General features: G+C 37.5%; 2 protein-coding genes and 1 long non-coding RNA gene across 5 annotated transcripts; 2 read left to right on the forward strand and 1 right to left on the reverse strand.

Moving 5' to 3' along the window:
- Positions 1-1,832: 1,832 nt before the first annotated feature.
- LOC136241802 (uncharacterized) lies at positions 1,833-5,151 on the reverse strand. The gene is made up of 2 exons (XM_066033133.1): positions 3,849-5,151; positions 1,833-3,764 (listed from the first exon to the last, which is right to left on the reverse strand). The coding sequence occupies exons 1-2, from the start codon at positions 5,149-5,151 to the stop codon at positions 1,978-1,980; spliced, it is 3,090 nt and encodes a 1,029-aa protein (XP_065889205.1). The 3' UTR covers positions 1,833-1,977.
- Positions 5,152-6,057: 906 nt separating this feature from the next.
- On the forward strand, positions 6,058-17,290 carry LOC136249512 (uncharacterized). Of its 3 annotated transcripts, XM_066041555.1 has the most exons (5): positions 6,058-6,284; positions 7,599-7,910; positions 15,131-15,487; positions 16,495-16,935; positions 17,160-17,290. In XM_066041555.1, the coding sequence occupies exons 1-4, from the start codon at positions 6,215-6,217 to the stop codon at positions 16,890-16,892; spliced, it is 1,137 nt and encodes a 378-aa protein (XP_065897627.1). In that variant the 5' UTR covers positions 6,058-6,214; the 3' UTR covers positions 16,893-16,935; positions 17,160-17,290. The 3 variants fall into 3 exon arrangements, with proteins under 3 accessions (XP_065897627.1, XP_065897617.1, XP_065897630.1); XM_066041545.1 differs by lacking the exon at positions 17,160-17,290 and having other exon boundaries at positions 16,495-17,118; XM_066041558.1 differs by lacking the exon at positions 17,160-17,290 and having other exon boundaries at positions 16,498-17,118.
- A 4,800-nt stretch (positions 17,291-22,090) lies between these two features.
- LOC136249525 (uncharacterized) lies at positions 22,091-23,096 on the forward strand. The gene is made up of 3 exons (XR_010698247.1): positions 22,091-22,137; positions 22,505-22,895; positions 22,959-23,096. It is a non-coding gene; the product is annotated as an uncharacterized lncRNA (long non-coding RNA).
- Positions 23,097-23,553: the final 457 nt, after the last annotated feature.

Genomic DNA, 23,553 nt, shown 5'->3' on the forward strand with positions numbered 1-23,553 from the left:
CCAACTCCGTGTAGCAAATGCGAGATCGAGATACTCTAATAGAACAGTCACCCTAATAGAGCATTCGACTAATTTATTTACTCCATTATAGAATTCTATTACATTACAAGTTATTCTGTAGGGAGTTCAGCTGCAAACAGTTAATCTTATAGACAGTTCAGCAAGAAGCAAGTCACCCTGCATGTGGAGAGTTAAGCAAATATATCACTGTAGAGATTCAGAACATTACAAGTCACACTGAAGAGAATTCAGCTATAAACAAGTCATGCACCCTGTAGAGAATTCAGCTACAATTAAGTCACTCTCTAGAGAATTCAGCTACACACAAGTCACTGTGGAGAGAGTTCAGCTGCAAACAAATTACCCTGTAGAGAGATCAGCTACAAACAAAACACTTTGCAGAGAGTTCAGCTACAAACAAATCAACCTTTAGAGCGATCAGCAACAAACAAATCAACTTGTAGAGGGATCAGATCAGCCTGCAGAGAGATCAGCTACAAACAAATCAGCTTGTAGAGAGAGATCAGTTACACACAAATCAACCTGTAGAGAGATAAGCTAGAAACAAATCACCCTGTAGAGAGTTCAGCTACAAAAAATCACCCTGTAGAGGCATCAGCTAGAAACTAGACACAATGTAAGGAGTTCAGCTACAAGTAAATCACCCTGTAGAGAGTTCAACTAAAACAAATCAACCTGCAGAGAGATCAGCTACAAACAAATCACCTTATAGATAGTTCAGCTTCAAACAAATTACCTTGTAAAGAGATCGGCTACAAACAAATCAACCTGCAGAGAGATCAGCTACACACAAATCAACTTGTAGAGATATCAGCTACAAGCAAATCACCCTGTAGAGAGATCAGCTAGAAACTAGATACAATGCAAGGAGTTCAGCTACAAGCAATCACCCTGTAGAGAGTTCAGCTAAAACAAATCAACCTGCAGAGAGATCAGCTACAAACAAATCACCTTATAGATAGTTCAGCTACAAACAAATTACCTTGTAGAGAGATCGGCTACAAATAAATCAACCAGCAGAGAGATCAGCTACACACAAATCAACTTGTAGAGATATCAGCTACAAACAAATCACCCTGTAGAGAGATCAGCTAGAAACTAGACACAATGTAAGGAGTTCAGCTACAAACAATCACCCTGTAGAGAGTTCAGCTAAAACAAATCAACCTGCAGAGAGATGAGCTACAAACAAATCAACCTACAGTGAGATCACCTACAATAAAGCACCTTGTACAGAGTTCAGTTACAAACAAATTACCCCGTAGAGAGATCAGCTGGAAGAATTCACCTTGTAGAGAGTTCAGCAACAAAGAAACCACCATGTAGAGAGTTCTGTAATAAATGTATGTATTATATATATATATATATATATATATAACTTGTACACTGATTTACTGATAAATTCAGAAATATTTAAAACAACTGCTTCATCTTTTCTTCTTCCTGTGATAAAGAAAAAACGATAGGTTAAAAAAGCCCCAAAGCCAGCCATAGGCCGGCTTTTCATGGGGCCATACAAATACAAAAAGAAGTGAAATCTAATCCAAAACAGCCAAGCTGTAAAAAAAGTGTGCGGCCATCAAAAAGGCTATGGTGAAAAAAGATGTGAAATCCAAGGTGGCGGCCAAGAAATGGCTGTGATGGTACTGTAAGTTAATGGTAACAAGTTGATGTTGTGCTACTTCTAAAAACCAGGCGCCATGCAGCTAGCTAACTCATCTGGAATAACCATAGACAGTATATACTACTATGAATTAACCAACTATGTATTACTACTTTACAATAGGGTAGTTTGGGTTGTGCAATTTTTTTTTTTTTTTTTTTTTTTTTAACCATCAGAATAATGATGAAATGACAAAATTACATACAGAGCCTCGGACACATGCGACTACAAAGATAAGATCCGCGTAGGCATGGCAAGGATACATACAAAAATAATTAACTACAAAACTTAACTTAAAGTGTCCAGGTTGGATTACTACGTGCATAAAAGATTCTCTGAGAGGAAGTTATAGCCACAGCAGCTGCTCTATCAAGCAATGCTTTCGTCTTGGAAAAACTCAGATTTGAAACTCTTTTCATAGATGTTACTGTCTCTGTAAGGTAATGGCCAAGGCAACCAATTTCAACTGTGTGGTAATGACTAACAAAACCCGAGCGGTCAAGTTCAGCAATAATTTGCAGATATTCTGGCTTCTCCTGCTTACGTTCTCGTGCAGCAGAAAGGTCAGCACGAGAATTAAATGGGCAGGTAAGTTCCAGAAGTACAACAGATTTCATTTCTGCATTATATATAACAATGTCAGGTCGGTGAGAACACACTAGTACAGCAGGGGGAATGGTGGCAGGAGGAGAGTCAGACGCACGTTTGCCATCCAAATCAGCAAATATTTCTACATTATCCAAACAAGCTTGCAACTCAGACATCAAACATAATAAAACAGCATCATGATGAAAAGTAAACCTGCCTTGCTGCAAAGCCACAGGACACCCATTTAGCACATGGTGACAAGTTGGACGAGGTGACAAACAAAGTGAACAAGTTGCACCAGTTTGTATATGCCAGCGACGTAAATTTAACGGAGTTGGTAATGTATCTGATGAAGCTCGCAGCACAAACGAAAGCTGGCCTGGATGAAAACCCAACAGGAGTCGATTCCACAGCTTAGAGTCAGCTTCCAGAACAGCACTTGATTCAAATTTACATTGAACAGAGAGAGTGTCCAGCTTCTCTTTGCATAGTGTCAATTCTCTAGAAATGGCAAGGTGTTTGCTAGCTGTGTAGAGCTTGCGAGCCGTAGGAATAGAGTCCAGTTGAGCTCTGGCTTCATTGAGTAACTCCTGATGAGAACTGTTAATCTGGAGGAAATTGGAGGAAAGATCTACTTGTAAGGCCAACTCCTTAATCATCGGATCTGATGAGGAGGAGATGTTGGCAAGTAAACTAAGTTTACACTGCTTTGAAATTGAACGCACACTAGGACAGCAAACACCTGGATAGTTCAAGATCACACGAGTGGCACTGCGAGGTAAACAGAGCCAACGTTTCAGGTATTTAGTAGCTAGATTTTCCATTTTATTGATAGTGGATGGTCCAACACTATCAACAGTGAGATGGAATCTGATGATTGAGAGAACATAATTCCTATAAATCCATACTTGGTACTCAGGTCTTAATGGCAAACTATCAACTTTCTGTATAAGGTCAGAGAACCTAGCAAACATAGCTTTGCCAGAAGCACTTTTGGTAGCATGAGCAGAAACTCCAATCAACTTCCCCAAAAATTTGGTCGGGCCATCTAAGATAGTTTTGGTAGTACCACCAGATAGAGTTATTCCACAAGAACAAAATTTTGTGCCATCAAACAATAAGGAAACACATTTAGATGGCTTCAGTTTTAAGCCAACATCACCAGCTTTCGAGTCTATTTCAGTTAGCACTTTAGTGTGAACTTCTTTAGATGTAGAGATTAAAGTTGCATCATCGGCATATGCCTTGGTAGAATGTTCTGAAGATGTAGCGGTCTTAAGCTCTGATTTCCATCGAGGCTTCAACTGTTTAGGTCCTGTTGACAGTGAAACAAACCGAGCTGAACGCTTGTTACAGGGTAGCCATTCAACTTCTTCAAGCAAGACAATTTCAGAAACAATCACTGAAGAAGTATCATCATAGACTACTTTACATGAACCATCCAGGTTGTATTCACTAACTTGTGCCTTGTACCACCCCGGGAGTTCATCACCTGGTTCCAATCATTTAATGTAAATATATGCTCCAACTGGAGGGAGGTCGGAAGAGTTAGGGATCGACAACTGAAAAAGGAAACCATGGCCTTTGTTCAAATCTTCTGCTAACTTCAGTAGAGGATTAAACGTGAGAATAAATATTATGGAAGACATAGTGTCTCCTTGAAACACTCCACGGCGAATAGAAATTGGTGGAGTCGTCCACTGATGGCATTGAATAGTAGCAGACAAATGTGAGTAAACAGATTTAATGTATGAAACATATGGAGCTGGGACCTGAACTCCTTCCAACATGTCAAATATGTACTGGTGAGGGACAGACCCAAATGCATTCTGAAGGTCAATAAATGTCATCATCAACGGTGATTTAGAGGAGATAGCCTTTTCTATGATGTTAGAAACAGAATAAATGTGTTCAAAAATTCCAGGAAACCTGGAGATAAAGCCCTTTTGTACAGATGTATCAATAACATTGTTAGTAATAAGATAATGCTCCAGTCGCTGACTAATGATCTTGTGGAACAATTTACCCACCACGGAGGTAAGAGCAATTGGCCTGAAGTTCTTAGGATCATCTGTAGCATTCTGCTTATACAATAACTTAATCCTAGCAGCAGACCACATAGGTGGAGACGTTTTAGATTTTAACAGCTTATTAAATAATGTGGCTAGAAAATGGTGAGACGCTGGTAAATTCTTGAGGTGGAAATATGTGATGTTGTCAGGACCTGGAGATGACTTAGCTGAGCAGCGGCCAAGGGTTCCCTTGACAATTCCAGGAGTAATGGCAGAATCATTAAATGGCACATTGAAGGAATCTGGAAGACTCTTTAGTACCCACTCAGGGAGACCAGTGTAAGAGACACTGCCTTCAGCATAGGTTTCAGTAAAATATCCAACTGCAGTGGACATAGGAAAAGTAGGCTCACACGAGTCCTTGGATGGAAAACACTGATCATGGGCATATGCCCAAGGGTTCTGTCGAAAACGTCTCTCATTTCGAAGTACTTTCCTGTCGTTCTCAAACTTTCGAAAACAGCGGAGGCTTTTATTGTGAGCACGCATCACGGTCAAGAATGATCTAGGATTGGTGGATAACTGATGACGGTGATTACGTTTCATAGCGGCCAGTTCAGAAACGGTAGACTCAATTTTCCTTACACGATGCTTTCCATGATGGCCGTGGGAGCGTAAAACATCAAATTCTAATAAGAGCTCACTCAGTATCTCAGAAAATCTTAATGCTACAGTTCCAGAATCACAAATCTCGTTGCTAAGGTTAAAGTGAAGATCATTCAACCTTTGGCGAAGTTGTTCATCAATAATAGTCCAGTCAGGAGAAGTGGCACATTGCCAGGGGGGAGTAGCGCTACGCGCGCGCATCACTAATATAATTAGCTATTTCTCGTATTTCGTAATTCATGAAATATTCGTAATTCGTTTAATTACGTTGCTATGCACTGCTAAGGAAGCGTTTGTTAAATAAACCGCTTTAACCAACATATTACGCACAAAACTATCTTCTAAACTGTTTTATAGTGTGACTAACGTGTTTTTTCCCACAAATTCTCTCGACAAAACCTCAAAGCTGCTCTTCATTTTCGTTCGCGTAGGTAAGGGATACGCCCCCTTTCCAACTCGAAGCGATAGGCTATTCCTGGCAGTGTACGAGGCCTGCACCGTTGTTTTTCAGTTGCTAAATGCCTGAAAACCTCAAGGGGAAGGTAGTCTGAGGGAAGTCACCACACCCGTATTTCAGTCCGCCGAAAAGAAGCCACCTCAGAGCAAAGTTCACCTGTGCAGAAGTTTAATACAGACTTCATTTCACTTTTACTTCTTACGTAAAAACTACTTTTATCGTTATTAAACGATTTTGCTCACGTGGGTGCGTACGGACAAACATAGGTAGATAGGTAGATAGATAGGTACACACACACACACACACACACACACTTTTACGAAAACAATTTCAGTAAACCAGGCGCACGCCCACAGCCGGCCTTCGGCCGGCTATGGGCGTGTGCCTGGTTTAAAAATTTTAATAACGAAAATTCAGGTGAATTTTGTGCCAGGACCTTGAAGTGGCACCAAATCCACCTGAATTGTCGTTATTAAATTTTTTACCATTAACCTACCATCACAGTCATTTCTTGGCCGCCACCTTGGATTTCACATCTTTTTTCACCATAGCCTTTTTGAGGGCCGCACACTTTTATTACAGCTAGGCTGTTTTGGATTATATACGTAATTAAACGGCCGGATACTCTAATTTTCCCTCAGGCTATTTATTTGTCTCCGCCGCCAACGAGCTTGCCATTGTCCCACAGTAACCACACTGACAGAGACACTTAGCTACTGATCTGCTTGCAACAGCTACTGTACTGACGTAGTTGCAACGGGAAGCTTCATCTGACAACCTGGAGACTCACGAGACGACTACTGGAACATGTGTGTAATTTTACTTTGGCCGACTATACTGAATTTCTTTCTTATTCTACGAACCAGTAAAGCTCAGGGTAAGTTGCTACTGTGTGATAAAACACAACAGCATTGCGTGTTGCTGTAGCTAGCTATATAGCTACAGTATCTAAATGATTCGGGTGCAATCTGTACTATGAATGATGCATTGCTGCGCACATCAAGTCTTGCGAAATGAGCTTTGTAGCTAGCACAAGTCGCTTTCTCCAAGTCCTGAATGCAGCAATTGATACTAAAATTGCAATCAAGTATAACAAGAGATAAATCCGACGGTAAATCATAATCAAGCAATCATAGCTAACCACTACTAGCTAGCTATATGATTATAAGGTGACCAATTAAGTACCTCTATAAGTGTGAAAAGAGCGGCTGTAAACAGCACTCAATAGAGGAACAGCTGTGATATTATGAATACGTTATACCGGAAAGATTAGCAGGTGAATACCTACATACAGTTAACTATATTCATAATGAGATAATTTGATTTTTTCTGAAATTCTCACACTGAACTTAGCAGTACTTGGAAAGGCATATAATAGGCTGCTCTTAGCACACTATACACATAACAAACTGGCATGACATACAAGAAACGTTTTCAAGCATTGCACACATTTCAAAATACGCACATGCATACAGCAATATAGCTAACGGCTAGGACTGATCATTGCAAACATCTATATGGAATTATAGGTTAAGAATTACCGGTAGGTTAACAAATTTGTTACTCCACTGTAGCTGCTGCGATAACACTATTATATATATGTGTGTGCGTGTGTGTGTAGTGTCAAAATCAAGCCGATAGCATTAACTACAGACTGCACTGGGTTATGCTTGGCTGAGGGTATCAGTCAGTCAGTCAGTCAGTCAGTCAGTCAGTCAGTCAGTCAGTCAGTCAGTCAGTCAGTCAGTCAGTCAGTCAGTCAGTCAGTCAGTCAGTCAGTCAGTCAGTCAGTCAGTCATTCATTCAGTCAGTCAGTCAGTCAGTCAGTCAGTCAGTCAGTCAGTCAGTCAGTCAGTCAATCAGTCGGTCAGTCAGCTATAGTCAGAAGGAAATTTAGTTTTATAAAGTTCCATATAGAAACTTGTTTGGAAGTTGCTCTGATTCCTCTGAAGGCACATTTGGGTTTGATTTATCATAACCAATACTACCAAGCTGCTGTGAAGGAAAGGTGAGGTTGGTTTTTCTTTTTGGGAAGAAAACTGAGAGAATCCCAAATCTTCATGCATGCATGGTCCCTATTATAGTACTACCATACTGTAACATGTAGTGAACAGTTTCTATTCTCATATTGCTGTAGTAATCTTTATATTAATCGTTGTTGACATAATACATCAAATGTTGCTACATTTAGGTACAATAACCACACAACCAAGTAATGTCACGGTGTGTTCTGGAGGAGATGTAGGGTTTACCTGTGAAGTAGATAGAAATGGTAATGGTGACATTGGTACTGATGATGTGATGTGGCAGCAGTTGAGAAGTGATAGCATTAGCAATATATCTGGATCATATCCTTTCTCTATTACTACAACTATCAGTGGTGACATACTAACTAGTACACTCACAATCAGTGATGTGAGAGATACACATAATGGATTATATCATTGTGTAGTACCTGGTGGTGATGTGATGAGTAGGAATGCCTCTCTATATGCTGTGGCAGGTGAATAGTGTAAGAGTGGTATGTATAATCACTATGTATTCAACATTTACGTACCTGTACAAGGAGTAATTCTGAAGTTAATAGCTAATAGTCAGTTCATTTAATTAAAGTCATGCCAATAAATTGAGTGATCAGGTTTTGTAGAATCAATGTTTTTGGTGCAGCACATTTTGCAGAAAATACTACAGTAGTTTACATTAATTTTTATTCAGATACATTTTAGAGCTTTGCATATGAGTATTCTTAGACAACGCATGATATGCTTTGATATTTGCATAGGGTTATATTCTGGTATAGACCTGTGCACTGCATCCATGCTGGCATATAATTGACACAGTTCAATGTCAGTAGCTAGATATTTATATTGATTCACAGTTTTTATGATCATTAGTGGGTCTTCCACACACATCCAATTTACCAACTTTGACAATCCATAACATCAGATTGGAAAAAGCTAATTACTTGAAATTTGTTCAGCAGTGAGTACCAACACAGCTTAATGGATGGAGAAAATTTCTGGTTTATGTATTACTTGAAAACTAAGTTATGCTCTTCCAAGTAAGACCCCTTTTTGCAAATCCAGTCATAAATACTGATGAATTTGAGTGTAGAGCATACTGCATAGCATAAAAGTTTAATGGAAATTTTTTGACCAATTTAATGATTTTGAATTTGTTGCAATTCATCAAAATTTTTCCTCTCAAGAATTTTCATAATATTATTATAGCGTATTCTCTTACACATTATTAGAACATATGTGACCCGGTCTGCGAAAAGGGCTCTTATAGCCTTTCCAATTGCATATATATGGTAACCCATAACTTGACTGGTGAATATGGTACAAGCCTACAATTTGGTCACTCAACAACCCTAACCTGGCAGTAGCTGTGGGTGTAATTACATGGTGATAGCGTTAGTAGATTAGGAGTTACGATTAGCCAAACATGGATAATTGGAAAGGCTATAAGAGCCCTTTTCGCAGACCGGGTCACATATTGTCAAAATTTTACTCAGCAAAATGCTCCATTGTCTGATACATCCCTGGTAAAATATTTGCATTATATGCATATTTTGATTAATAATGGTCCAGTATACTATCCAAATAATTATAGTACTGTATTACAGAGAAACACTTGTGTCTCGCAATTCTTGCAATAGAAACATACTTAATTTAGACTTTTGACATTAAACCTACTTAACAGTACCAACAGTGTACAGTACGTGCATGTTGATGTTACTGTTTTTATCTTGGGAATTTACAGTGAAATCTCACTTTGTGGCTGCCCCTTTCATAAGACCACTATAGACAGACAAAGCTAGAGGAAGCGGTTTTATTTAAGGTGGTCAAGCCAATAGTACAGGCTGGTAGCTAGTATGAAATATTGAGCTCTGTATGTTGTGTGAAGAAGCATGGTAGTCTGGGGTCATGTCTCCCTTTAAAATTGTGGTTGAATCTGAGACTATTTTCAGCTGTAAACTTCTTTCATATATTGTTAGCAAACACTTTTGTAAAATTCACTGGACATGCATGTGGTTACATACAATATATGCTAAATAATAGTATATATACCACTTTAGCGTGGGAGTTCAAAGGCGCCGCTCGGTGTTTAACTCGCATATTGCCTGGGCAATATCATGGGAAAGCGGTTTGCCAATGACTTTGATACCCAGCCAGTTCAAAGAATCGATGCGCTTTGACTCGTTATATTGAGCAACATAGAGCTTTGTATTGTGGGACTCGGTTTTGTAGAGGTTGCTAAGCTTAGTACATAGGCTAAGATAGAGTAGTTGGTTGTTACTAAAGGATAATGAAGGCACAAAATAATTGTTTGGGCGATTGTGGATGCGTATTTCTACCCACCGCATATCAACCTTTGAACAGACCACGGAACAGCAAAACTACTACTGCTACGTTGAAATAGGTTAGTAACTTACAGTTCTAAGTACTTACCTTAATATAATAACTTACTTACTGTCCCAATAGCGAAGTTAGCTGGCTTAACTTAGTACAAAAATGATAACAATATAAACTCCATCCCACAATCGTAAGTTTTCTAACATTGCGTGTTGAAGCATAGTAACGTATTAATGACGTTTTAACGTATGGATAACGTTTTGATGGCTATTAGCCCACGCTATTAAAACCACAATCGATCTTCAGATGCTACTGTATAAAACAAATGGGATGAGTTCTCATTAGTTCTTTCACCTATTAGGTGAGTGCACCCCAAGTGATATATATCACTTGTACCATGGCTGCTTGGGATTTTGCTGACATATACACCCGCAGCCCTCGGGCCTGCGGCCCTCGTGCTTTGGGTGTATATATCAGCAAAATCCCTCGCAGCCATGGTATAACTATTACATGTATTTCCATTTGTAATTACATTTTGGAAGGCTCCATTTCATATCAACATGTATTTGGCACGAATACAGGGGTTTTATGGAATCTTGCAATGATATCGAGAACTCAATACTAAGTTGTTAAGGTAACTTTTAAAAATCTCATGGAAATTGGTGCGAAACGTGTCGAAAGAAGCCAGTGGTAAAGCAAGTAGTGTGGGAGTTGGATTCCCAAATCTTCTGGGTTTAAAAGCGCTTCAACTGTTGCCACTCCTAAATAACCAGAGCCTTGGAAACCAGCTGACCTTCAATTTAAATGGTAGTGGTTCAGCAGCTTCACATCAAGCCGAGAGTCCTGTGCCTAGAGCAACAGCTGCATACAAGTATAATGTAAAGATTATTAATCCAGCCTCTTCAGCAGCTGAGTCTCCAAAGTTCATAGTACGTCAGCTACAGGTACATAATTTTCAAGAGAAGTTTGTTGATTTAGCTGCGGTAAAGATGAAGATAATTACCACATTCTGTACAGATGTGCATTCTGTCTGTGAAATCAGTGCAGTTGGCTATTTCGAAGGAAAGCAGAAACGATGGTTATGCAATGATAATGACATACAAATGATGTACAAAGTGTTCACTGGTGTTAATTGTGAGATATCGTTGTGGTTTGAAATGTCGGTGGATAGGGAGTCAACAAGTAACAATATAACAAACGTGTACCATCTAAGAGAGATTGACATGAAGAGGAAGTGAGCGATATTTTTGAAGATTTGAAGATGAAGCACAAGGAAATGGAGCTGCCACAACTGAGATTATGGGCAAGAGTGATAGCTAATGGTGTCCACGGGTCAACAGAGGAGCCACCTAATGTACCAATGATCACAGGTACAGTACCCAAACATGCAAATCGAGAGTCACTTCATGTCGTAGTGGACGCTACTAAAGCAATGGCACGGGCAATCACAGGATCGCCTGCAACATCACAGTATGTTATTGTACATAATCCATCTGCTGTGGCATGCACCACAGCTGCCACTCAACCAACACTGACCACTCCCACTGCCACATCTATAGCCACAATTTCCCCATCTCGTTTGGCAGATGTCAGAATGAAGCACTATGAGAAATTATGATATTTACACAAAATGTTTGAAGATGGTATCTAAGTGAGGAAGAATTCCTAGAGCAGAAGGGGAAGATTATGGACTCATTGAGGTTATTGTAGACTTACATTACTGATCAGATTATAACGTTTGATTCATTTCTACTTGTCAAGATCAGCAACCATTAGTTAGCTGTATACTGTTTGTTACTAATAGTTTTGTGTTATAATGATGTTTCACTGTTACTTTTCAACAAAAATTATATTTCAAAATTCTTTCAAAAGTTAGATACTAAATACAATGCCATAGCTATGATAAAAAAATCAGTTATCTATAAATCTGACAATGATGTACATATTGTTGACAATCATCAGAAGTGACGGAAGCAATATCTGCAGCTATGCATGTCTCTAGGTCAACAATACCACTATGCAATGTACTCTCCATGCATTCAAAACAGTCTTGACTTTAGAGAAAGCCTCTTCTATGGGATTATAGTCAGGAGAATATGGTGGCAGAAAGTGAGCCATAACCCCTAACTTCTCTCAATAACCCTGTAACATCACTACAATGGTGAATTGCACAATTATCCATAATAACAATGCTATTCAGATTTGTTCCATTGAAATTCATCAGCATTGGAAGTAAACCTTCAATAAAGTCCTTGAATTCATCAGAATCTACTGTCTCCTTAGTAAGTTTGTAATCCAGAATACCAGCTGTCATCATCGCTACAATAGCTGATACACGTTGACCACGACACGTAAGTTTGTGTGAAGTAATCGGTTTACCCCTGACACTATATCCATATTTCCTTAAACTATCCCTCTTATCTGTACCAGTTTCATCCACAAACACCAACATTCTTGAATTCTACATTCAAACTTACATCTACTGCAAACATTTCCCTTTATTGTTTATCTTTCCTGGCAGTTGCAATCTTCATTTTCTGTCTGGTAAATCCACTCTTCTTTAAAAACTGACACAACATAGACTGGTGTACATTGACACCATACACACGACTTAATTCTTCCTGTACTTCTCTCAAATACGCACCTGACGTATGCATCAACATGTTTAATGTACTATTACCTGCTTCCACAGGCTTGGTTAGCTTTAATACTCGGCAGTCCTTTGGATGTTCTTTCTTACTTACACTACCGCCACTTTCATTGAACCGTTTCATGATTCTATGCACAGTTGAAGGGTCTACGTAGAGATTGGAAGAGATGGATTTATCATCCCTACAGCCACCTTTTGCCACATGATCCTCCATCGTAGATCATCCAAGTAAGCAGAGCAACAACTTTTTTCGATAGGCATTATCACGTGACAATTCAAATGTATCCTTGGTAACTTGGTTTTCGTCTTTTCAGTTAATTGCAAGATTCCGTAAAATTCCTGTACAAGGACATGACAGCCATTTTGAAGAAAAAAAAATTAAAATGACACCATGACTGTTCCCCTATAAAAGGGTCACGCGGTCGAGTTTCATTGGCATTTTTATTTGACACTGACAGTCTACACTTGTACAGACCTTCTACTGCATTCATGGACAAGGAGACGAAGAAGACCATCGCAATTTTGTGTAGTAGTGTCGAGGCCATGAAGGCTGAGATAGAGATGCTTAAGATCGGGGCCACACACAGTGGTAAAAAACCTGGCTAGTTTGCAAAACAGTAACTTAGTATCCAGCAGCAATCCTCCTCCTAGCAAGAGGAGAAAGACCGTTCCCTCTCGCCACTGGTGGAAACAACAGATCAACAAAACTTGTTTCTTTCCTGGATTGGGGAACACAACCCAGTGACCTCCTCTTTAATTGCCAGGTGGCTTAAAGAGACTATGAAAGATGCTGGAATAGATATCAGCATTTTCAAGTTACACTCTGTACAAGGAGCTGCCTGTTCTAAAGTAGCTGGAGCAGGTGTTACAACTAAACAGATACTACAGGCTGCAGGTTAGCTAGTCCTCAGAAGGCACCTTCCAGAAGTTTTTATCATAGGAATTTTGATGGGGATGACAAAACTAACTTTGGCAAAAGTGTTTTGTCATCCCGAGGTGCTTCAAACCATACATGTTGATATGAAATGGAGCCTTCCGAAATGTAATTTACAAATGGGTCAGGGTACGGAGTGTCTGATATTTGGAATTACATGAGGAAAGTGAAGTTGAAATATCAACATGTATGGTTTGAAGCACCTCGGGATGATAAAACACTTGTGCCAAAGTTAGTTTTGTCATCCCCATCCAAACTCCTAAGATAAAAACTTCTGGAAGGTGCCTTCTGAGGACTAGCTAACCTGCAGCCTGTAGTATCTGTTTAGTTGTAACACCTGCTCCAGCTGCTTTAGAACAGGCAGCTCCTTGTACAGAGTGTGACTTGAAAATGCTGATATCTATTCCAGCATCTTTCATAGTCTCTTTAAGCCACCTGGCAATTAAAGAGGAGGTCACTGGGTTGTGTTCCCCAATCCAGGAAAGAAACAAGTTTTGTTGATCCGTCGTTTCCACCCTGTTTTTTGTTAATGTTGATATAATTTTTCCTAGGTTGAATAGAATACCCGCACAATTACCAGCTGAAGATGCAAGCTGAGTTGTTGATCACCGGGATGCCAGTTGAAGAACTACAAAGAAGCCAATGAAACTTGACCACTTGAACCTTTTTATAGTGGAACAGTCATGTTGTGTCATTTTAACTATTTTGTCACGTGTATTTTGTTCAAAATGGCTGTCGTGTCCTTGCATTTGTGCCAAATACATGTTGATATTTCAACTTCACCTTCCTCATGTAATTCCAAATAGCATGCAGGTACTCCATACCCTGAGCCTTTCATAAATTACATGGTGTATAGCATTCTACTGAAGCCCTATATCATAGTACAAAGGTAAGAGGATATGGTAGTTCAACCCCAGATATGGAAGGTAGCTAAACTCCAGTAGGTCAGAATCCTTAAATATAGAGGACAAGTTGATTTACACATTCAGTTGGATCAAAGGAAACATGAAGCCGTATGCAAAGCATAGCAAATTGAAACCATACACAATTTTATTAATCTCATTGTAGTTCTTTTTGAAGCAGTCAAATGATTCAAACAAGGCATGTCATAGCACATTATCAACACCTCAATTAGCAAATTGTTACATTGTTTATAAAGTCAAGTGCTTCAAAGTGTGGGATAGAAGCCAGTTAAACCACACCTATACTCATAGGATATCACTTTGGCCTCAACTTCGGGTTGATAATTATAATGATATCCTATTTGTGGTGGGGTTTGACTATAACACACATGCCATTACTACTAACAGTGACCTATTATGCTTTATTTTACGTGTTGTGCTTTATAGTACATGCTGCAGTCAGTGCTAAGGTCTTTACTGTGTTAAATTTGCACTGTTTGAATAATACCTTTAAGCTTGCCACTACCTGTTTAAATTATATTGTTTCCTGTTTCTTACTTGGTAGCATTATATGCTCTAATATAACAGACATTACCTAAGTGCCCTATTGGAGGTGACTGTTCTATTAGAGTGTTTTGCTTTCCATGATGAATTATTGTGGGTAAGGATTCATAATTTGCTTGATGCTTTAGATGTCAATTATATTTTTTGGAAAGTTACTAGAACTATTTTTTTTAATCAATGCTGAAAATGTGGTTAGGCTATGACCTGACTGGTTGAACCACTTCTTCCCACCCTGACAAAGTTTAAGATCACTCTCTTTGACATGCCAATGATCATGTGCATATATATATATATGTTTCTGGATTTACACCACAGGTCCACCTGGTGCACCAATGAACATCAGATTTAGTGACATTACTAACAAGTCATTTGTTGTACAGTGGGATGAGGTGGATGATGTTGATCTATACTTTGTAAACTGGAGGGATGATAGTGGTAGTGTCAGAGAAGCTGCAACACAACGGACATCACGTACTATAAAACGATTGTCTCCAAACACAACTTATGCTGTGACTGTAACTGCTTACAATATTTGTGGAATTGGTACAGTTAGTGATACTCTCATTGTGACTACTAATGTGAATATTTCAATTGGACCCTCTGTATCATCATCAGTGATCATCACAGCCACAACAGCCACACCAACTTCCATGCCAGTAACAACACCTACAGGTAAAATAATGTTTTACTGTAAAATGTATGAATAAATAATTAGCATGCATTGTATAAAAAGAGACTTTGTTGTGATAAAACTTTAGTAAAAGCAGCAAACAATCCTTCAAAATTTCTACACATTTAATGCAACTACCGAACTCTATGTTACTCACTTTTCCATGCAGCAAACTTTAATAAGTATAATATTTTTTTTTTATTATTATTATTAATGCTTTACAGCACAAGTGCTGAAGGTCTGTAGAACACCTGGTCCTACAACCTGCTCAAAGACTTTAGCTACATAAGGTGTGTTTGAAAAGTTGCAGATAGTTGCATTTGTGAGGTTTTAACTTTGTTGCTCCATTTACCTGGTTGAATTGTGCTGTGTAGAAAAATGATTTCCACATTGTGAAAACAATATTATTATTTAGTGATGCCTACAGTTGCAATACATTTTCCTACGAGAGAACGCTTAGCCTAACTAAATCAATAATGGACTCTATGGTAAATCAAACCCACAGTGTAAAACTTTTAACAGCTTGGGACTAATTGTAAAATTTCATTAGGATAATTATATTTTCACTGGTATAGATATTTCACTACTTTTAAGAATTTTTGGGATGTCTATATCACATAATAATTATTGTGACCAAGTGTGTGAGCTATAGCTTAAACTCATGGGTATCCTGTTGTCTGAACTGCATATAAGTGAGGCATTGTGAGAAAGCCAAGTCAAGATCCTGTTTTCAAGAATTAAGTATTTGTCTACCGGAAATGGAATATAGGATATACTCCCTGTAGCTGCAGTACATACTGGACATTACTCAGCACCTACGTACTGTAATGATTTTTAGCATTTACTTAATGTTGCTTCATTTATGTTTGCTCCTCATGAAAATAACCTGTTTTACAAGCTTGACTTTGTATGTAGCCATATGCTACAAACACTGTAATATACATAAGTTTAAAATAGCTACATCCTCTTTATGTGTTAAACTATAGTATATTATTACATCACCGTACAGCAGGTTCATCATCAAGCTCATCCGGTGGTCCTGGAGTACTGGTTGTGATATTTTCTGTCAGTGCTGTAATTGTTGTAGTTGGGATTGCTGTTCTAATTCTTGTTATTATTATTCTTGTAATGAAGAAGGCCAACTGCTCTAAAAATACTTCACCAACATGTGAAAAGGTTGATGAATCCACTCTTACTAGAAATGAATTTAAAAATCCTATCTACAGTACTACTCATAAAACATCACATGGTAAACACACCATCACATCAATTGAGAAAGTTTTGTATGAAACGATACGTCCACCCAGTCCTGTTACTGAAGGTATAAAGCTACAACCAAACCCAGTCTATGGAAGAAGTGATAAAGTGGTCATGGATAATAATCCTGCTTATGACATTTTAAAGTGATTCATGCAGTATTGTGTGCATGTGAAACATTTATTCATCACTGGTAGGTATACAGTAGTCAGGTTACATGTTCATAGAACTATACACAATGAATACACAGTTTGTCACTCAAGTATACAGTACACATATATTCATCTTTTACACTTGTTTCACCACTACTGTTAACTTTGTGACTTACTACTGTAGTTTGGCTAGTTTTTAATTGAGACACAATAAGCGTCACAAACATGACTAAATCATATTACTTTATCATTGTTATTGCTGCAGGAGATCACGATACTTGTTTAACAGAGCAGTTATGCATATTCAGTGTGAATCACATTTTGCAAGAAAATTATTGTGATTTTTTGCACAAAAACAAAGCGAATTATGCATGGTACACAACAACAGTCATGCATCTACAAAATATATGGAGTTATTTAGGAGTCAGCAATGGTTATTAATATCTATGTAGATACTGCAGTACATTGATAATATGTAACTACAATTAATGCTTGAAAACATTCTACAGTTTAGTAGCTACAATATATGTAGTTATATAAATTCATTGCCTCCTCCATAAAAAAATACTTGATAAAAGATTGGGATACTCTAACAATCAAGTAAAATACTCTAATAAAACAGTCACCTGCATTAAGCATAGTTGCTGAAATATGAGAACTTGTATCAGCAGCACCATCTCACGAACACATTTGTGTGTTTGGATTATCTTTGCAAATGAAGTGCACATGGTCCTTTGTATGCTCTTCTGCATATATGGTTATATTTACTGTAGGTTCATAACTGAACTGACTACCACTGATCCCTATACAACACTTGATCAATGCTATTTGTACATAAACTACTCTACATCAAAAGTTTCAACCTGAAATATATCAACACCTTTAGGTTCTGAGACCCCCTGCTCTAATATTATATATACTACCCTGCACTGTGAAAAAGGTGGGATATAAGATGGTATTTCCAGTGGCTTATTGAATACAAATAAGCCTTAATATAAACCCTGTATTATACTCATGTTATACTTTGGAATAATGCATACTATACTATTACATATATGGTTTCAGTTTATTTATCACATTACCTAAAATATCTTGTATCAAATGTAATGCCCACACTATACCATCACATATATGGTTTCAGTATGTTTAACACATTAACTAAAGTCTTACATGAGATTGTTAGTATACTACAGGTTATATCAAGCTTTTTTGTATTCAATAAGCCACTGGAAATACCATTTTATATCCCTCTTTTTTCACAGTGCTGGTGCACCCTCTTTTCAAACCCTGGATTTGCCTCTGAATAACCCACACAGATAGTGCTAGAAACTTTATATATATATATAGTTGTGCAAATTTTTTTGGTGTAAAAAGCCTTCATACACAGTAATTTGTTACATATGAAACATTATGCTACGACATGTGGTGTTAAATGTGTCACTCTACGTAAACACAATTTTCTGTCAAAGTGTATAATAGCTAAAGTACTAAAAATTTAAAATTAGTCACTGTATTGGACAGATAAATATTATTGCATGAAACTTGTATTGTATGTAGCTACATCATATCACGTAGCAGGGAGGTACAGTTAGTTACAAATTTAAGTGAAATCATAGAAGATGCAAACTTGTAATGATCAATCACCAGCCCCATTATCTTTTTTTGTAAACCAAAAGATGAAATACCTTCATTTCCTAGTCTAGGGCATATATTCACAAAGTAAATAATAACAGATGCAGCGGCATGTTAAAAGGGGACGCATAAAATTAGGCATTGGGCTATTATACTCCAAAAATTGAGCATTATGCTTTTGAGCAGTGCTCTAAAATCACCTATTATGCTTTTGAGAATGGCCAATTATTCCCAAAATTATGCCACCATAATTGGCTAATAATGCCAGTCTATTGCTGTATCAAGCCGTTTTCATTGATGTTTAAGCTTCAGGTTGCTGTATTAGAGTATTTTCATTTCAATGTGACTGCTTTATTCAGTGAGTGTTCTATTAGAGTTTCTGACTGCTCTTTTAGAGTATCTCAATCTTTTTTAATGGAATTGTGCAATTTGCAGATTTTCCTGCTGTTAAAGCTTTATAATCACCTCAAAATGCTAGCATAATTCCTGATTCCTACACATACTTATTATGCCTGAAATTATGCTGGCATAATTGCCACATCCTTGCATAAAATCTGTACACAAGATACCTAATAGAGCAGTCAGTAAAACACTCTAATAGAGCAGTCACCACATGTAACACTATTTAATATCCTCCATAGTTACTGGGTGCAGCACCACTCTATTGCACACTTAGCTTGCTACATAGGAATTTTGCAGATCAAATGCACATTATACTTTGTGTATACCATTTTATATGACAATTGGCTCATAACTGAACTACTTATGACTGTCCAACTTTTGATCAATGCAAACCACTAGAAAGCATATTACATTAGAAAGAGAGAATATCTAACTGTGATAGATTTAGCAAATGCACTGCCACTAGTAGATAGAGTATAAGTACTTCACTTTATTGAAGGCTTCACCATATTTCAACAGTTCTTTTCTACCAGAGTATTAACCAACAGAGGCATTAATGATGAACTTGTGGCAGTACATTTATACAGAGTATACTGGGTGTTTGATACTCTCCCTTACTTCTTAGCTCTTGATGTCATGATAAGGCCAATCTTAGAATACGCTAACCCTGTCTGGTCCCCTCTCACCAGAAGAGACATTGAAAAACTCAAACGAGAAAAGAGGCAATCTGCCAGATTCATCATGGCTAACTTCTCACATTTCAGTGTAACCAACATGCTCACTGATCTTAATATTCCCAGACTTGAGCATCACAGACGGTTAAGTATCCGGCATCACTCTCCTCTACTGTAACAAAAATTATACATTATCTCATTGATATATCTCCTACTCCCTGTCACTTCTAACACCAGAGGACATGACCAAAGACTTCATCATATCTATGCAAGGACAAATCAGTACTGACAGTAACTCATTTTCCCCTAGATCAGTAAGATTGTGGAATTCACTCTCTCCTAATCCAACGACAATCACTACAAATCTTTAAGTACCAAGTGAAACTATTATTACTTTCCCCTATATACCAATCAGTAACCCTATAATCAATCACATTGTAAATCATGTATGTATGTTACACATATGTGTTAATTCTCAAACTGAGGCTGCACAGTTTTCGAAATAAATAAAATTCTGAGTGACCTCTCAAAGTTCCAGCACACTGTTTGTAAAAGAATACTCTGTTTGTTGCTATTATAATACTTCTTAGTTGTTAAGGAATCAAGTTTTAGAGTTCTGACTGCCAAATGAAAATTTGAATGAGAGATCTTTCGCATGTAGGGACCCGCCGATTATGCTGGCATAATTTTGAGCATAATAGGTACCTAAAAGCATTGAGCATAATTCCAGCATAACAGGTTAAATATTTGTACGATAGTATAAATTCTTGCTGGAAAAATGACAATTGTAAAATAAGATCGATATACTCTAATAGAGCAGCCAGTAACTCTAATAGAACAATCATCAAACTGACTGTTCTATTAGAGTATAACGATCTTTTCTCTTACATGCAGCAAGAATTTATTATTTGTGTTCCAGCCACTCATTTTTTTCTTTCTATACAGTGTTAAACTAGTAGCAAAGCACATGAACTAAGGCATGAACATTGAGCATAATCAAACATAATAGGTAAATATTGAGCATTAATTTAAGCATAATAGGTGAATTTTTGAGCAGTGCAGCATAGCATAATAGGTAAAATTATGAGCATAATCGGCGGGTCCCTATTCGCATGACTGCTGAAGCATTGGGCACTTCTTGATATAGTTGATAATCTGGCATGTGCTACATAACCTTGAGTCGCAAAAGGTCCAGTACTAGCGAAGCATAATATTCGGTTAAAGCTAATCCTGGGAGTCAGGAAGAAACTGTAGGTGTGATATTACAAATGTTGGGTGTGTGAGTGTGAGATTGAAGGCCAAATCGTGAGAATCTCACAGAAGGCATAAGCTTCAAGAGTTTAAGCGTCTGAGTAACTGCAACTAAACACCTTCGCGGATTAGCCCACTTGACTTATGAAAGCCGTCTTGAAATTCTGGATCTCTATTCTCTGTATTGCAGACGTCAAAGGGGTGATATGATTGAAACATATGAGATACTTAAACGACATTATGACTTGGACCCATCTACATTTTTTACTTTAAAAGTACTGCTACCACCAGGGGCCACTCTCTTAAGCTTTTTAAGGAAAGATTAAGATTACTTGTTAGGCAGAACTTTTTTACAAATAGAATAGTCAATCTATGGAACTCCTTACCTGACTTTATCATTTCAGCACCAACAGTTGCAACCTTCAAGCTGTGCTTGGATAATTTTTGGAAGCAATCTAGATATGGGCACCTTCAAAGGCCTGCGGCCTAGCCTGGCAAGTTAGCTTGCCTTGGCATCTACAAGCCCATTAAATAATAATAATAATAATAATATATGTTTCTCTCTGATTGTTCTCAGTCAGCTGACTTGTATGGGGCATACATAGGTGGCTGTTATCATATATGTTGGAGTTTGGGCAATTGTGACCGATTCATGATTGCTAAAACCAGGAATTGGCTTACAAGACAACACAGAGTCTGAATGAGTGGTAAAACATAAATTCAATGTATATTACCTTTAGTATATTATTATATAGGATTAAGACATCTAGTTATCCTCTGCTAGAGTAACTAGTAAAGCATATATATACATTAAATTTTACTCTTAGTTCATATAGGAATTACATGGCTACAGTATATATAGAAAAAACTTAAAATCAACCCCATGTCAAACCAGTTGATTGAAAAACCTTAGCATTATTTCTTGTTCTATGTAAAATGTGACTGAATTTCGGAAAATCACCCATATGGGCGCATTTGACACCTAAAATATTTAATGATCAAATCACAAACTTTATGTGCAAATCTACTTGTTGATGGTTTTACGCCATTCTCAATACCTTAAATTACTTGAAATATTTTTAAGGCTGTTCCCTGCTCTTATTAGCAACCCACTAAACATGAAAATTCTAATTATTTCATGTGCGCCCATATGGGTAATTTTCCAAAATTAAGTCACAAATACGTTCAGTATTTTATACTAAATCAAAAGGCAGTCATTAACACCCATAATCTCTACAGCACACTATACAACAACTGAATTGCTCAATACAATGCCACTTGAAGGTAAGCTATAACATAGTACAGTAATACTGTTGCTTACAACATAATATGTGCTCTCATAAATTTCCTATTGAAGAATGTATTTCTTCAGTAGGAAATCCCCCAAAACTAAGGGAATTCCCTTGCTATCATTTTGCATGTCAACACTTGCTGCTCAAGAATCAGCCCAGAGTAGGTGCTTATTATAATACAGAATTGCATTGTTAAACCTACAAAAAACAGCATACCTGAACAATTAATCTGGCAATACAAGGCTAGCTATATACTACGATTTATGCCACAATAGAACAGGACACCTCTAGCTAGTTCATGGTTTGTTGAATTAGAATAATTATTTGTGTGTTGATGCTTTGATTGTTGTTTCAACAAGATTGTCAGCAGCAGCCAGACTGAGAGCAGAGTCATTATAGAACTCCACCCATCATCACTCATAAAAGCAATCTGGTTGAGCAAAACTAAAGAGGAGTGAGTGGAATGCTTCCCCTGTGTGTCTAGCTAGGGTACACTTTGATATTCAATGTTTGCATGTACAATGTAATGGATTATATGTTGTGATTTGTGAAATTGGTCAGTGTATAATCAAGAGTATAATGGGGAGAGCAATAATCTTGGTATAATTAAGGTGCCTGGAAAGGTCACTGTCTGTACAGCTACTATGGTTACCCTGCTCCTGGTGCATCAAACAACACCTGGAAGAGATGCTACAATCAATAAAGGATTGTACTGAAGATGTGTACAGCAGTAAGAGCATCAAATTGAAGGTAAGCAGATTCAATTAAATTACTGTCTATGAGAATTTTGTTTTGTTTTTTGGGATTGTTAAGATCTGGACCAGAATAGACCAAAGGTCTCTTCTTCAAGCAAGCTGATTTCAAAAGTTCTAAACTGCTATTAATACCCTCTATATCATTTTATACATTCCTCACCTTGTAATAGCTTTGCCAAAAATGTGATCATAATGGTTGAATGGTTAGCAGTAGAGCAAAAGATGTGCATACACTAAATACCCACCAAACTGGCTAGTCTAAACTAATGTTTTAATATATACATTTCTACATTATAACTATATACTGCCATTAAAAGTAACTGCCTGAATTTATTAGATAGAAGGTAAGAGAAAATTATTTATACTATTATAGTGATGTATTATGATGTAATATGTATTGATGTATAACTGATTGTGTAACGATTGATGATGTAACTACAGTATGAGTATAATGTGTTTGATATAATGTATTATAATGAATCAGTTGTGATTGCAACATGGTGTAAGAAGAGCAGTTGTAAAAAAATTCCTGCTCTCTTTGCAAGCCACCAGAATTGTTGTCCTTCACAGAAGATGTTGCACAAAATTTGCATGAGTTTGCAGAGCAGCCACAATGGTACTGAAGTAACCAAAAACGGTGAAAAGTTGGCATA

Source organism: Dysidea avara, chromosome 1, assembly GCF_963678975.1.
Source record: "Dysidea avara chromosome 1, odDysAvar1.4, whole genome shotgun sequence".
Classification (NCBI taxonomy): Eukaryota; Metazoa; Porifera; class Demospongiae; order Dictyoceratida; family Dysideidae; genus Dysidea; species Dysidea avara.

Excerpts from the sequence above, each read along its gene's own strand:
- LOC136241802 (XM_066033133.1), bottom strand. The coding sequence starts at position 5,151 with ATGCGCGCGCGTAGCGCTACTCCCCCCTGGCAATGTGCCACTTCTCCT. Across the intron at positions 3,765-3,848 it reads AGATTTGAACAAAGGCCATG|GTGATGAACTCCCGGGGTGG; the intron begins GTTTCCTTTTTC and ends GATTGGAACCAG.
- LOC136249512 (XM_066041555.1), top strand. The coding sequence starts at position 6,215 with ATGTGTGTAATTTTACTTTGGCCGACTATACTGAATTTCTTTCTTATT. Across the intron at positions 6,285-7,598 it reads ACGAACCAGTAAAGCTCAGG|GTACAATAACCACACAACCA; the intron begins GTAAGTTGCTAC and ends TGCTACATTTAG. Across the intron at positions 15,488-16,494 it reads GCCAGTAACAACACCTACAG|CAGGTTCATCATCAAGCTCA; the intron begins GTAAAATAATGT and ends ATCACCGTACAG.